Source organism: Micrasema longulum, unplaced genomic scaffold (genome assembly GCF_059751315.1).
Source record: "Micrasema longulum isolate JH-2025_06_02 unplaced genomic scaffold, ASM5975131v1 h1tg000875l, whole genome shotgun sequence".
In the NCBI taxonomy this organism is placed as follows: domain Eukaryota; kingdom Metazoa; phylum Arthropoda; class Insecta; order Trichoptera; family Brachycentridae; genus Micrasema; species Micrasema longulum.
The window spans coordinates 69,855-87,109 of record NW_028278067.1 but is presented as its reverse complement, the minus strand read 5'-3'; the positions used below and the strand labels follow the sequence as shown (position 1 = coordinate 87,109).

The window sequence follows — 17,255 nt, the reverse complement described above, 5'->3', positions numbered from 1 at the left end:
AAGTATTTAAGTTATTGTTTTTTTTCTTCTAAAATCTGCCAATACATTATTATTTTATTGTTATTTTAAAGTCTTTTTTTTTTAGGTGTGCAATTTTTGGCCTCTAAATTAGTTGAGCGCTGGTTAAGAGTTGTAAAAGGTGAAGTGGTTCCACCGCTAATAGCATCTGAGTTACCCCCCCTTCCTGAATTTCCTGAAGAAATAATTATAAATAATCATGTTAGTGATCAGAACTGTATAGAACCCGTTAGAGATGAAAAGGATGAAACTCATTTAGAAGAACTTCCTTCTATTGATGAAGAAATAAAAAATGAACCTATTCCGCCATTTAAAATATGTTTTAAAAATGGTAAACAAGTGGTGTCGAAAATTGATGACAAAATTAAAAATGAGGATCACAAACTATCTGATGCTATGTCTTCCGATTCTGATAATCATCCAATCAGTCAAGGTGAAAAATTGTTAGATTCTCCAAAACCTATTATAAAATCTGATAAAAAAAATTCAGATAAAAAATCTCATTCTGAAAAAAGTCTCAAAGATAAAGAAAGTGACGGAAACAAAGAGAGCGATAAAAGCAAAGAGAAAGAATCTCATAAAAGTAGAAGCACTAGTTCTAGCCGGTCTAGTTCAAAAAAGAGTTCTTCACATTCTAGAAGTTCTTCTAAATCCAATGGACATCACAGGAGAGAAAGTGGTTCTAGACGAGAAAGTGACTCTAGACGAGATAGCGACTCCAAAAAAGATGGCGATTCCAGGAAAGATAACGACCCTAAAAAAGATTCATCTAAGAAATATAGTAAAGATAAAGAAAGACATAAATCTAGTGATACGAAGGATAACACAAGTAGAGATAAATCTAAAGAACTTAAAAATGTTGACAAAAATAAAGATATATTAGATAAAATTAAAGATTCCAAAAATATTTCTCCTTTAAGTAAATTGGGTAAAATACCAAAAAAATCTAATACCACAGATAAAACTGATGTTAAGAAAGACAAACCATCCATATCTATTGAAGTTCGAAAACCCAATGATCCAAGTAGACCAAAAACAGTCAAAATGTTTCATTCCAAATTTAGATCCCATGGTTTAGAAGAGGAAGCAAAGCCCCCTCCACCGCGTGGGTCTGTCAAAAAAGTTATTCCTCCTGTAGTAACTCCACCTCCCGTGATACTCAAAAGATCTTCTCCTGTACATTCAACTGAAGCACCTCCAGAAAAGAAGGCAAAAGTTTTGGAGAATATAGAGAAACCCGGTGCTATAAAACTAATACCTGCTAAACCAAAACGTAAGTATTTTCATATATATATCAAAACTTTACTGAAAAATTTAACTAGTTGTTTGTTTTCAGATACTGACCCTATTGGCCAAGCTGCTCTCATGATACATGAGTTTTGTGACTTGGTAAGTCTAATGAGTTAGTACGAAAGCAATAAGATTATAAACTAGCTCCAGTGATATTTTTGTTTTCCTAACCATGTTTTCCAACAGTATCTTCAAGACAATCAATTTGCTGGGACTTGCGAAGTTCTTCATGTACCATCAGTAAGTTTATATATCTGGGATAAACTATGTTATTGCAGCATATGCAAGTTTGGTAACATTATTTAAATACAAGTGTATTTAAATATTGCTTCACAACTTAGTGTAAAAAAAACTTTCTCGTGAATAGGTCTTGGAAATATTGATAAGAATCCATGCTCCTGTACCTGAAGAAATGTGACTTTACATCATTCTGCGTGTGAGTATTTGATTACGAGATAATAGTTAGGTTACTAAAAGCATTTGTAATAATTTTTAATCAAGTTCAACATTATAATATCTTTAAAATTTTATTTTCAAATTCAGTCGTTGTTATGTATCTGTACCTGTATGGAATTATATCAGAAAATGATTAAATTGTGTTGTCTTTTTTGGATTTTATATCCAGGCTAGGCACCCACCTGATTATAGATCTATATTTATACTTTCGTGTAAATATTTTCCCTAAATATTGTAAGCTTTTTTTTATTTTTTAATGTTCACAATTTTCATTAAATCTCAATTAAGAAATAATGTGATTATTTGCTCTTGTGTTGCATCAATTGTTTTTATTTTCTAAAATTAACTTAAAAACAATTTTATGTATACATTGCATACTTATTTTGCAAATAGACGTAATTCAATTATGAAAAAATATACTTGTTTTTGTTTTAATGTTTTAAACAAAAATGGTCTGTTTAATAAAAATCTGTGGAAATAAAGGACAGCTTGGTAACTCTCGTTTGAATCCAAAAAAAGCCACCACCAAGAAAAATATACGCTTATGCTTCAACGCACAGAGGTCCCAAATTAAATTCTGACGGGAAATTTCTCAAATATACAATAAAATGGTAATTAACGGTTTGAAAATTTTTAAAATACAGAAACTGCAATATTTATTATATGAAATACTTGTTTTATTAAAGAAATGTGAATTTCTTGCATTGGCTTCTGATTTAAAAAAAAAATTTTTTTAATAAAAAGCAATATTAGCGTTCTTAATATTTACTCAAATATTTTAATTTTGGTGACCATTTTCAACGAGTTGTAAATAACTCACTATTAGAAAATGGAAATCAAGTTGGAGTCGAGTGGGGTTCGAACCTCGGTCCTCTGATCCGTGAGTCCGCAACACTAGCCACGGGACCACAATCCGATTCAAAACTGAATTGAATGAGCATGTACTGTCGTTTAGTAAGTTTTGCGTCAGCAAACAAAGCTAGTGCTTTTTCAGATGAGTAAGTTTTAACCGGCCTAGGAGAGTTTCTGTATGCTTTTTTTATTTTAGTTACTCTCTTTGGAGAAAACGTAATCTCCTCAATCATTGCTGCAGCATCTCTGCTTCCCGCAGATCTTAAACTAATTTGTGCAGCGTACATTAACTCGTCGCCAGACACCAACTCAAGAATAGGCTTTACTATTTTTCGCTTAGTTTTTTTCGTATAATTACCAAAAGATTACTTCCTGCTGGTATTTCCAGAAATAGGTGGTAGTTCTGATATGTAAGGAATCTCTTTAGAAATCAATTCAGAAAAATAAATTTTAGCATTCAACCACTTTTTTTTCATAAATATTTGTAGTGTTCCGTTACTTTCGACTTATTTCGATCTTAATGTGCCACAAAACTCCATTTTTTTTGTTTATAGACATAACGGTCTCTTTATCAAATTTTTTAAGTTGTAATTATTGAAAAATTTGAGCCAAAACATTTTTTCCTTTAATTTTATTATTTCCCCTTTGCCAAATGTCAAACAAGATTCTTCGAGAAATTGAGCAATCTGAAATAAAAAGTAACATACATTCTAAATAGGCAATTTCTGGCAGCTAATTTCTTATGGATTTTATAACATATATATCACTCAATAAAATAAAATAATAATATTGATCGGGTGTCTCGGGGATATTTTTGTAGGCCTTCACAAACTCAGTTGATAAACTTTAATAATCCGATAATTCACTGTTTTGTTATTTCCCCTTAAGCCTATGAAATAAAAAAGCAAAATAATATAATAAAGTGAATTATTACGAACATACCTTCAATCAAAATATCCATAACGTAAAATCAAACAATAATGCTAACGCTTTGCTAAAAAGGTGTTGTCAACTTGGGAATGCAAACACGATTAAAACAATGAAGAATGTTTGGTGCCTTCATTAGCAACTTTGGCAACATCGCATCGCGTTAGCATTGTTGCCATGTGGGTAATTGACTTGGTTTATGATGCTCCATTTATTTTTAAAGATATTATGTAAAAAATAATTGGAATTAAAAATAGTTAATAAATAACCCGATTTCCCGCTAGAATTGACTTTGAAACCTCAGTGCAACGGTTGCACAATGCAATATTCAATATTAACTATGCTCTTATCAAAACATAATTTCTTAAGTATAGTTTTGCCAGGACGCTTAAAATAGGGGATATTAACTATATTATGATAAATATATCAGCTTAGTTAATAATCTTATTTTTACCACACAGGCTCTCTTAGTAAGATTGGCTGTTCATAAAGAAACAGGAAACTAGTGGAATAAAAAAATAATCACGTGGTGTAATATCAGTTTCCTGCATTTGGGTTAGAAATTTAAACTCAGTATTATTTTAACACACAAAATGCAAAGAAATTAATTGACACTATTCAATATTACATACTTCTAAGCTCTCATACTCTACACGTTTGTGAAGTTTATTTTTTGAAAAACTCAAAAGTAGTACTAGACAATAATTAAATTTGTAAAAATAAGAAATCAGTTCTGGAATCCTAAATATCTTTCCACAGATTTATTGATTCTAGTTGAATTGGTAAACATAATTTAGAAGTGTTGTCAAGGAGCGAATGAATTTAAAAACATAAAAGGAAGGATTCTTCACACTTAAAATAAAAGATATGTTTTCTACTACTACCGAGTGTCACAAGTGTAAAATACTTTTTTTCATTAAAAAAAAGAAAAATTATATGATATCTCCTCGCTGGAGAAGGGTTGTAGTACCCCTGGACAAGGTAAATGCTCTAGGGTAGAATGCGGGAATTATAGAGCTACCTCCATGTAAATGACGCCCAATAATCGTTTCTAAATTATTTTCAATAAAATTCCTAGATTTGTTTCCAAAAGAAACACCAAATTATAAAATAATTTACTCAATAAGTTCCTCTAAATTAATTATATTTTAATATCAAATGTCAATAGGCAATAAATAATAATATTTTTTATAAATGTTTTATTGATTTAGAAATACTATTTAAACTTAATAAATAATTAAAGCCCACATTCATGTACATACAGAGGGAAGTTTTCTGACTGTAGAAAAGCACCCTGTTATAATTGGCATTTTTGTTGCCATTTTGAAGTTTTCCCATTTTCATATAAAATATTTTCGCTGTCCCTCGTCAGATGTGAGAAGAAGCGCAGGAGGAAGATTTGACACAGTAAAACAAACAAAAGCATGTGAAGACATTGGGGAATGATTGGAACAAGTTGACTTGGGTGTTTTCGTTGCATCTTAAACAATAAATGCTTAATTGATATTCCATTGCAAAAATGGAAAACTTTTTAATTATCCATGTATGGGATTGGGCAGGTATGGAATACAATAGATTTTTAATTACATAAAAAAATATAATAATTCTACAGACAGGATTAAATTAATTTACGAAAAAATTAATGTTTTTGAAAAGTCAAAACAGATCAATGGTTGATACTAATAAGCCTTAGACCAGTCATACTCAACCTTTTTTTCTTCAGGCTACATATTATGTATGCTAAGTTGCGCGGGCCGCAACATTATAGATATGACAAAAAAAAATACGTATAGGAAAAAAACATAACCATTCCCGTCTCGCACCTAATGGTGCATAGGGCACTGCAATGGTGTGGAAAAAAAAAACAGTATTGGTTAAAACCTGTTGGTTAAAACTGTTTGATTAAAGATTAGGGCACTGCTATTTGATAAATAAACAAATATTTTTTGTGAAAAAACTGAAACGTAATGATGTTAATACTGGTTCCTTATCAGCATACCAGCTCAAACATTGACAGCGTATTTTTTCCCTAAATGATTTTTTCCGTCATATCTGTATACCGCCGGTGTCGGTTCGCAGCGAGCAATGATTGTTCGCGCGTATCTGAACATATTCAAAACATAGAATACAAGGAAATTTAAATTACGTTCCTGATAATAAATGCGTTTCAGGCCGCACATAAAAGCTTGGCGGACCGCAAGTTGAGTGCGGCTGCCTTTAGACAGTGGAACTATTAAAGTACCCACTCTTTTATGTAGTTGTACATTTCCCATTAGTACATCTCGGCCTATATGCACCTAATGGAGCACGGGCCATTACTTTTCCGTGAAAGCAAAACACAACCCTCGCGCATCACGCGTGAATCTACGCGCACTGACAGTGAGGAGAACAATTTTTGTTTAGTTAAAATACGAATTTGTAAAATGAGACCGCTTTTGGACGTATAATTTACATATTTTAGTTCCTTATAATTACGCTCTATACAAGCATAGCGCAATCATATCTGAACGCTCCATGTTATTTTCGATTTCCAATTAACTTGCACGTCTTAGTACCTCAGTTTTTTTTGTACATTGTAATTTTGCTTCTTAGTCTTGGGTTTCAAATTCGTTTTTGGAATTTGATTTGTACTTTATCAACTAGCTTACGAAATATGAACCAGGCGCTAAAGCCAAATATTAGCAGTTATTTTATCCAAATTTTGAACAAATAAAAATTTGGTCGTTTCTAATTTGACGTAGTTATGCAGAAAGCTTCCAACCCTCAAAATGCTAAAAATGAGTAATGGTTGTTTCAATAGCATACTACGTCATCTTTATGTGCTAAAAACGTCCAAGCTCCAAGTGTTATTATTTTTTTTCCGATTAACGAAATTTCTAACCCACATTACGGCTATCACTGTTATATTAACACTAAAATCGTCCAAGTGGTTTGACTGTTTTCTGCAGCTCTTTTTTTATTTTATTTTTTTCGTATTTTTATTTTAATGTTTTCATTTGGCAAATAAGTAAAACACTTGGAGCTTGGACGTTTTCAGCACGCTATCGAAATCTTCATTAAGCTAATTTTTATCATATTGCGGGTTGGGCGCTTTCTGCATAACTACGTCCAATTAAGGATGTACTTTACCGATTAATAATTATTCGATTATCCAACTGATTGCTCATATGCATCGATAATTGAGAAGTGTTTTTGGTAGTCGCCTTCGTATTTGTGTTTTTTTTTTTTTACAAAAAGTATTGAAATAACTCTTTAAAATTATTTGTGATTTCCCAAAGCCAACGATGTTTAGTTTGATTATACAACAATTAATTGTTTCTTGTAAAAATAATTTTATCATTATTTCGTATTATTTAAACGCGTAAAATCCTAGTATTTTTTTTAATTATCAAAATTAATATTTTAGGATTCGATCAAAAAATGATTTATTTAACTACATTTTTAAGCTACGTTCATTGATCCGCGGGTCGCTACTTTCTCTTTTACATTTCCGGATACGCTGACATTCGGCTGTAGTAGGTTTACGAATGGAACTGGACAGAGATCATACGACAAGTTAATCGATAGAGTTTGCCCGAATGAAAACATTTCAATCCTTAAGCTAGGGTTTCCTAGGACAGCGGTGCCCGTATCTTAACGGCCGTAGTAAACGGTAATGCGGTGGACAGCCATCGTAGTGGTGACTAGAGAGTGGTTTTATTTTTTAACGGTGTTATCAACACCATTTTTATAGGAAACCACTCTCTAGTCACCGTTACGACGGCTGTCAACCGCATTAATGTTCACTACGGCCGTTAAAATACGGGCACCGCTGTCCTAGGAAACCCGAGCTTTATAGAACGCTTGCCAAACTAATGTCACTAGTGACGGGAAATCACTGATCATAATCTAATCTAATCGATTTTATCAGTTCTTTTCATGCAAACATCAAACTCCTGTTTCCGAAAATTGATATAATAACGCAAAAATGAAACATTTTTACTTTTTTCATGAACAATATCAAATAAATTATTTTTTTATTCGATCAATTTACATTGATCAATTTGTCCCATCTCTAACGTTTTTGCAAAGTGATGTAACCTTGTAAGAACGTCGTTAATAATTAGGTTTATTTTTAGTTTTAAAGCTGATTTTATACATTTATGTTTATTCATATGGCAATCATTGTATTAAAAATATAAATTATCATGCCAGATACGAATGGTTTTTCGTGTGTCAATATAAATCACTCCTTAGACGTTACTACAAAGTAATGTCGTCACTTTTGCTAAAAACTGTATTTCTAATCAAGCTATATTTTAAGGACTATAGTAGGTTACGTGAAGTTGTAATCGACACGTTACAGTTTGCTCTTTACTCATGCACGCTTAAGCTAGGGTTTCCTAGGGCAGCGGTGCCCGTATCTTAACGGCCGTAGTGAACGGTGATGCGGTGGACAGCCGTCGTAACGGTGCCTAGAGAGTGGTTTCCTGGGAAAACGGTGTTATCAACACCATTTAACACCGTTTCTCTATGAAACCACTCTCTAGTCGACGTAACGACGACTGTCCACCGCATCACCGTTCACTACGGCCGTTAAGATACGGGCACCGCTGTCCTAGGGAACCCTAGCTTTAGCGCAAAGCGGCCTTACTACCTCGATTTTTCGAACTGATTCAAGGAAAAAAAAAAACAATTTATATTCTTATATCAAAGAATATCATTACTTATAACATCGACTAAAATGTTCGCTAAATTAATTTTTAAAAAGTAAAAACGCGGCTTTTGGTTCGGTCAAAATAAATTAGAAAGCTTTTTTTGATTTGATAAAAATAATAAATCAATTTTTAACGAAAAATATCACCTAAGTCGATGCACTGTACTGCCCACGTAAGCAAAAGGCAGCCATTTACAAAAACCATATTTTGAGATAAAGAAACTTTTTACTATTTATCAAATTTAAATTTAAAAAAATGCTGCTTTTTGCTTTATATCAAATGGTTCGGAATTTCTTATAAAACATTATCTAATTTAATTAATTTTGTGATTTTTGTCGAAAAGCTTCCTTTTTGCATATTATATGAGAGCAGTTTAAGTACCTATCTAAATTCGTAACAATACTCTTATAAACTAAAGATTAACCCATTTTTTTTAATTCACCATTCAATTTCCTCGGCACGGCTAACCCCGGTGAGGTCACGTTATTTTTATCGTTAATCTTTGTTTATAACTGAAACAATGAATAAATAAATCGCGCGACTAAAGTCGGGTTGCTGCTTGATCAGTAGTAATAGTTAAAAATTAAAAGAAGTTAAAGTTTTTTAAAAAAGTATTCCTTCATACAAGAAAGATTCTGTTTTAAAAGTTGTTACTATTTATTTCGATTTTTAACAATTACTATAATTTTAAAATAAAAACAGTAGTTTTGTTTTATGACATGAATATTGCTAAATGTGATAGGCAAGAATGCGAATAAATTAAGAAGTAGACATATTGTCATAAATTAATCGGCGCGCATATATGAATGTGTAGGAAGCAGTTATGTTTGTGTGTATTCTCTGCCTGAATTTACGTACTAAATACGCGCTATAAATGCGTTTATGCATACGTAAACAAACTTACGGACGATGCAGCACGCAATAACTGTGGTACTCGTGACGTCGCGTCGGCGGCGCGCGGCGTCGAGATGAATTCGCGGAAATTAAAAAGTTTTTGTAATTTTAAATAATTGATTTAACTCATACTATTGTTTATAATTCACGCATTTAATACAATATTAACAGAATCATTAAATTCCACCTTGAAATACGATTTCTGATTTTACTTTAGTACATTGCCGAATATAGAATTTTAAAAAAAGTTACTTGGGTGTGCTAAAATCAACCTTGGGCATTTTTTATTTTTATTTGTCTCAGGGGTGTACAGTATTGGTACCGACTTCGTTAGAAATGGAAAAACAAGAATGAATGTAGGCCTAATGCGATTTTAGGCGAATGTGTGGTAAAATGCTTATATATTAGGAATGTATTGCTAAGAACAGCATTATCGAGATTGAACATTTAGACCGAAAAAACGGAAAAAAGATTTACAATGTGAACGTTGACGGATGTAGAAAACTAAGGACATAACACGACCAAATGCAACTGGTACTTGGAGATGGAAAAGTCAGAATAATCGACATGGATGCATGAGAAGATGCATAAATGTAGAGGAAGCGAGGTCATAAAAATATATAGTGGTGTGGCGTTCATTTACATCCCATCCCGCTATTCACCCAATGGGTAAACGGCCGTTTACATGTGGACAATACAATAGACATGACCATATCGTCTCCGTGAACAGCCTTGACCGCGCAGGACAGAACACTGGGACAATACGAAAATTCGGCCGCAATTCACACGTGGGCACTGCTAAAATGAATACACGACGGCGTTTGTTATGAGCGAATTCACGAAAAATATTATCAATTTTATACCAAGATGTGAAGGACGAACTAAATAAAAAAGAATTTCTGCCGTCATTTTCAGCAGCAACGCGTTCACGTCAAGCAAATCGCCATTGTTACAAAGTCCTGTCCGCACGTGTTCGCCGCACACGAGGACGCCGCGTGCAGTGTTGGGGGTAGTCATTGTTCCGCGGAGATAGCCTGCCCTGCCCGTCTTATCTCGGTGGCGATGTCTTGAGACAATTTTTTGTCCTACAATTGCTGTTTACACGTGGACAAAGGTCAAGTCCTGGGACAAAATAATATATTGTCTACGTGTAACCGGCCTTATGGCACAGAAATACCGAAATTGATAGCTCTTGTGCGGCATTCTACCCCCGTTCCCTCTGCACTTTAAGTGAGAGGATCAGTATGATAAATAAACGTGCTCTCATCCAGAGTGGTAATTTGTCAATCGCAATTTGACTAAAAAAACAGTCGGCCAAAACACCTAGAAGTACAGCGCACCAATATTACTGTTAAACAATGTATTTCGGTATAACAAGCAGCGGGTCCACTACTTGGCCAGCCATAGCAATTATTCGTACATACATAACAGTCGAACGTTTATTATACAGTAAACAATATTTGGATACAAATAAAGAAAAATATTTACAACTGTTCAAAGAAAAAAAAAAACTGGAATGCAAGGCAGGTCCGCGGGAGAATCTTTGCCCGCGAGCTGTGGTTTAAAGACCTCTGGCTTAAATTATAAACCGACTATGTACTAAGCAGCGTTTTCACGCGTTGGTGGGATAACTCTTATTTGTTAAAGTTAAGTGGTATTTTCTCAAAATAAGATTTTGTCAACGTCATATAAAGTCAAAACCCCTAAAAAAAGATAATTCACGCAGACAAACAATTGATGCGCAGCAAAGAAATGGGAGGAAATGAATCAATTGTTAGCTCGAAACGGACTAAATCTATAAACGCTGATGTAAAAGATAAATCGGAAATGACGAGAGTTACAAAAGTGGAAAAGTAGAATACTAGGGTATCAAATTCTCCTTGATTTGACGGGCTAAGAATATGATAAAAACCATCATGCCCCAATGACACCAAATGCTACGCGATCGATAGAGGGTAAACCAATCAAAAAAAGGACAGTTTTAATTTTCATCGTTAAACCGCGAGATAAGTTTTCATCAAACGCTCGTATCTCTAACAGTAGTCTCCTCAGTCCTGATTATATCAAACGGATGTGCTCACTCACGTATGTCTTTATACTTTTTAAGAAAGAGGAGTCTAATTGGCCATATGACTTGTTGTTCAACTTGGATTCAAACATCCTTGATTCACAGGGCCCCGATTAGAATGGGGAAGTTAACAGAGTTATCTTCGACTGTCTATAAAGAAAAATCGATATTTGTGTACGAAAATGAGTATATTTGCATGAACATTTAAAGTATCTTCATCGGTAACCTATAACTGAACATGTTTAGAAGAAAACAATTGTATGCAAGGAAGTGTTCAGTGGAAACGCGGTTTCCGACGTGTCGATTTAGACCGCGCAGATAAGTCTAAATGAATGTACCAGTAGATGATGCTTTACGCTCGTTACGAACCGTGCAGATTCGTAACCACCGTGTCTTAGCAGGGCAGGGTAAAACACAACTCATATTTAGCTTACGCAAACTTGCTTGTATTTCACGGTTTTTTACTTACAACTTGCACCCAAAAAAAGTAAAGATGTTAATCTACTGCACTCTGTTTGCGACTGTTGGTTTTTTTTTTTTTTCTTAGCGAGTGGTTATAGTACCTAAGAGACCGGCCTCGTGGTGTAGTGGTCAGCGCGTTTGTCTACCATACAAGAGGTCTCGGGTTCGATTCCCGACAAGGTTGGCATGAAATATTTATTTAAAGTGTTTATTCACTAGAGTATTTCTCAGTCCCTAAAAAATATCAAGATACCCTGCGATTGTTGTACTAATGCAGTGCCCTATGCATCATAAGGTGCGGATGATGATTATGTACCATGCGGATGATGATTATGTACCTATTAGAGTAATCATTGCAGTTGTTCGGACGCATGTATTATATTAATTGCGCAATTTTCTACGCGTAACACAATATTACTTTTTGTCACGCATCTATCAAAATGAATAAGAATTTATTTGAATCAGACGTGATAGGGCATACAAATCTTTCAAGGATTTTATTGGACCGAATTTGTCTGTGACAAAAAGTAATTTGGGGTGCGATTTTGAACGTTCTCGCGGGTATAGAGAATGCTTAGCACGTAATTAGTATGTGAATTACGTGCAAGCGAAAGGTTCTCTCCACTCGCGAGAGCGTTCGGAATACCAGTTCTGGAGTGCAAAGGGTTAATATCGATGAAACGTGGAACACAATTATTTAGCTTCTATGCTATTATTGAACTAAAAGACTAGTGATACTTATATTCTCAAATTCGGAGAAAGTAAGAAAATAAGTAAACAAATAATACAAATTTGATAACAATAAATAATACAAAAATTAGGATCTTTTAATCAAATCTGTAGGCATTAAATACAATCTAAAAAAGGAAAATATTCAGCGTGTTGCTGGCGAGCATGGCTTGTAGTAGTAATGTCAACAAACTAAGATGACTAGGAAGCTACTGACGCTTATAGTGACGGAGTTTGGTTGAACGAATTTAGCATTTCGATTTCTGATTGGTTGAATGAGCGGAATGGCGTACAAGGAATCACGTTTGATGTTTGAAACTTTAAAATCAAACTCGTCTTATATCGAAAATTCGGTAATAGAGAAGTCAATATCGGTGTTTTCAATATCGCGTTTTGAATCAGATTTTTCAATACTGTCGAAAACCGGCGTCTATGTTCTAAAATATACCGGTCTCAAAGGTGTCGCGAAACCGGTCACTTGTTATCCCCAATTTGTGGAATTCTATAATAAATTGCAATTAACTTCCGCCAATAATTTTTACTAACTTGAGGCTTCTATGCTCTCTAAAACTACAAACTTTACTCTCACTAAAATTGTGCGTCTATACAAGCAGTATTGCCTAGTTTTGGAAAAACACATTAGTCGAAATACTGTAAGAGATTTTGTCGCCAGTCAGAGCACACCTAAGACTATTTTCACACCACAGTAAAAATCCACCCGGCACGATAAAGTAACATAGGGCGGTTTAATTTTTATCGTATCCTAATTATTATTTATTCAATGGCAGGTAAACGCATTAACCAGTACACCACGAGGCCGACTAACCCTCCACTCGATTTCCATTTGCAATTTTTTTATCTGCGAGTAGAAACTAAATGTGACAAAAAAATTAAATTATAACCCACCCCCTACCCACCTCAATTTAACCGTGCCTTGTGGACTGGGACGATATGTGTGAAATGGGCCTAAGATACACTGTCTCTGTGCAGTTGATGATAAATAAGAACTAAAGGTTCTCGGTTTTGTACTTAATATTAATGGGGCTGCTGTCTAATGGCTAGTATCGTGGACTCGCGGATCAGAGGGTCGAACCCCACTATACCACAACTTGATCCCTGTTTTGTGATAAGTTATTTTTAACTCGTTGAAAATGGCCCCCAAAATTAAAATGTTTAGGTACATCACAAGAACGAAAATATTTATTTTTTATATACCGTACATAAAAATACAAACTGAATCTGGGTCGTGCGTATTACACGAGTCAGAAAATGGTACAAGATTTGACCCATGTAATTCACAAATTGGGTGAATTTTTTGGTTAAATTTCGGAAAATTAGAACACGCCCTATTTTTCACCAAATGTTTTAAACAAAATCTGCGAGCGCGTTCCTTGCCATACTGTTAACTGTTAGCGCGTTACTGTTTTGCTCGTGTAAATTTTTTTATCATCGCTCTTATTTGTTTACAATGTGGCGTGAATATTTTACTCCACCTTTTAATTTAACGCTTGCGTTTCTTTTCTAGAAATATTGATTTTCGGGTCACCAGCGTGTTATTTTAGAAACCTGTAGTTTGTTCATCGCAGAACAATACATTGTTAGTTGTCAGTAGTCGCATCACATGATAGCTCGTTTTGTCCACTGTGGAACTGCGCGTTATCAGTCGTGTCGCCGAAAAGATCTATGTAATGCGCATGCTTACGCGCAATTTTCCCAGGAACTGCCCGTGTAAAACAGCAAATAAAATGACACAATAATTATTTTTCAAGAAACTGTATACGATCTTGCACAAAATCTTGTACCGTCTTCTGACTCGTGTAATACGAACTTAACGTAGTAGTGTCGCGAGCTCATGGATCGGAGATTCGAACTTCGAATACCGCTCTACCACGGCCTTAAAAAATATTTTCTGACACGGTTATTTATGACTATGTATTTGCAAGAAAATGGCCCTAAAATAGCCATATTGTTTTTTTTTTTCCAATGTCTGCTTCAAATTAAAACCCAAAATATATTTGAAAAAGTAGTCTTACCATGGAAATTTTCCGTATACAAATTGCTGTGCGACTACTATTTTCATAGATTAATTTTATGAATTTTACAATCGAATAATAAATGCCTTCCTGTAAACAACTTAGCAGATTGATATGGGCTGTTATTTTTTTAATACCTAAATATTCCCGTCGGCCTTGTAGGGAATCGGTCCAGAAACCTTATGCGTGGTAGGCACATGCGTTAACCGCTAGATCACGAAGCGGACAAAATGAAATATTACAAGATTTTAAAATTAATTATATCTCTGTATTACATATGTTGTAACATCTATCTATCTGGATTAATTCCTTAGTGGGTTACGTAATATCCTCTACAGAGATTTGGATATATTCGAAATATTTTATATCAGAATCAAATCACTTCGCGGATCGGTGGTTTAATAACTGTACAATTGAATGCTTTGTTTTTTACCGCGCGTAAGAACATATTTTTATGCCTAATTTCCCGTAGGGCTGAACTTCCTCGTTCACTGAATACTAATACTATTTTAAATTAGTCCTAGTTTTTTGTTGATGCATTTTTTAAATCACAATTAAATTGCAAATTTAAAAAAAAGAGGATAGAGAGTTACTAAGTAATTATTTTACTAAACAAATATTTGCTTTGTTAAGATTTACCCAAATATCTCCATTTTTGGGGCTATTTTCAACTAGGTGTACAAAACTCACTATTAGAAAATGGAAATCAAGTTGTGGTAGAGCGGGGTTCGAACTTCTGTTTGGACTTCTGATTCGTGCGTACACGACACGGCTGTTAAACAGCTATTACGGGCCTTGTAACAGGTTATCTTTCTGTGATCGTGATTATTATAATAAAATTCGCTTCATAAAATTATAGTCAATTTTTGTACAAGTTAAAAGTCCCTTACTTAATCACAGCACACAACACCCAAGCTCTTTAAAAAAAAATGAATTATTGTGATCTCCGACCGAAATTCGAACTCGGCATCTCGAGAGCACTGGGATTGCCACAATTTATGATCCTAATATTTTCTTTTATATAATGTTGTATTCACCGTGTAAATACAGCATTTTGTTTTTCGAAAATGGCGCTACGTAGGCTAACCATAATGATATATAATAATTTACTTGTCTAAAAACCACAAGATGACATATTTGTTTTCATTTTCGTACCCCTGTCCGCATTATATGGTGCATAGGCCACTGCATCGACACGCCAGCGTATCTTGATCACTAAACTTGTTAAATGGAAGCATTCATAATGTGTTAGTCCTGGACTGGTATTCTGAACGCAATTATAGTGCGGTATAGCGTGTTTTACGTACTGAAGTACATTCGCGGAGACTGGACTGCTGTCACGTGCAAACCACGAGCCCACTGCGTGCATCGCATGATTGGCCCATTTTACACCACGGAAAAATCTACACGGCATGATAAAATACAATACGGTGGATTGATATTTATTGTTTTACAATTACTTATTTATATAATCCCCGATAAACGCAATAACTAGTACACCATGAGACTGACTAATGTCCAGTCGATTTCCTTTTGCAGGATTTTTACCTTAGAGTACTCGCTAAATTAAAATAACGATTTTGATAAAATTTTCGTTTAAATCTCTTGTTAAGTTTTACTTTATTATTTTAATCGGGTTGTGGTCCCGTGGCTAGTGTTGCGGACTCCCGGATCAGAGGTCCGAGGTTCGAACCCCTCTCTACCCCAACTTGATTTCCATTTTCTAATAGTGAGTTATTTACAACTCGTTCAAAATGGTCACCATAATTGAAATATTTGGGTAAATTATAAGAACGCTAATAAAATACCTATATTATCCTAGGCGTTTTTATAGATATTTTCATTAATATCATTTACTATGGAGTTTGATAAAAAGAAAACGAAATTATGGATTATCAAGTTTAAATAGGTACAATGGGGTCTAGAATTTCAACCGTCCATGCGCTCAGTAGCTGCAAGAGTTGTTGTTATCTAAATTCTAATTTTATAAATTTGCTTTTTATTTCGTTTTTAAAATATCACTTGAACTCTAAACTTCATTGTCAAATAATTTTAAAAAAAATAAAAATGTAAATAGGGGCTAGATTTCTTACTGTCCATGCGCTCTGTAGCTGCAAGACGTTCTGTTATCTAGCTCATATATATCATAATTGGAGACGAGGAACTAGAATCCCAACCGTCCATGCGCTCTGTAGCAGCAAGACGTGTTGGGATATGTATTTATTGTACAGCGCCCTTAAGGTGATTTTCACAAAAATGGCGCTATATAAATTATCCAAACATTATTATTATTATTACAAACGAATCTTATAAATGTCAATCCACTATAATTTTACCGTGTCGTTTAGATTAAGATAATATGTGTGAAATGGGCTTTTCTCCGTCGGATATCACGCGGCTGGTTTATTTATTTGGAAATTCTTGTAACAATGAACAGGCAGTCAATACGCGACATAACGCGCCGTAAATGCCTTCGGAGTACAAGCCCTGCGGTGCTATTCTAAACCGCTCTCGCGTCCGTAGGAAACACTTTTATCTCGTGTATTTACATACAAAATACGAGAGCGTTCGGAATATCACCCCTGGTACTATTAAATATTGCACTAAATAAACACACAAATATTTTGTATTAGCCATGTCAGGAGTTAGGAATCGAACTCTTCTCATTAGAATTCACAAATAAGTTTATTGTAAAATATGCATTGAACTTTTGAATTATGAATAAATTGGACAGTAATGATTTAACATTTTTATGTCACTTTTTACCATGCTTTACCATGTGTTACCCACGCTTATTTTTATTGCATCTTTAAAAGTTATTCTTCACTG

At 34.2% G+C, this 17,255-nt stretch overlaps 1 protein-coding gene and 1 long non-coding RNA gene across 3 annotated transcripts in view; one reads left to right on the top strand and one right to left on the bottom strand.

Moving 5' to 3' along the window:
• The window catches only part of LOC148278474 (uncharacterized), a 31,029-nt gene that overhangs the window by 9,613 nt on the left and 4,161 nt on the right, over positions 1-17,255 (top strand). The window contains exons 4-5 of one of the 2 annotated variants that reach the window (XM_088231353.1): positions 86-1,407; positions 1,495-1,902. In XM_088231353.1, the coding sequence (XP_088087479.1) occupies positions 86-1,407; positions 1,495-1,614 (1,442 nt within the window). In that variant the 3' untranslated portion in view covers positions 1,615-1,902. Of the gene's footprint in view, positions 1-85; positions 1,408-1,494; positions 1,903-17,255 lie in introns of those variants that run through there. The other variant, XM_088231351.1, reaches the window with a different exon arrangement.
• Positions 1,204-16,494, bottom strand: LOC148278475 (uncharacterized). The gene is made up of 2 exons (XR_015823195.1): positions 16,169-16,494; positions 1,204-2,532 (listed from the first exon to the last, which is right to left on the bottom strand). It is a non-coding gene; the product is annotated as an uncharacterized LOC148278475 (long non-coding RNA).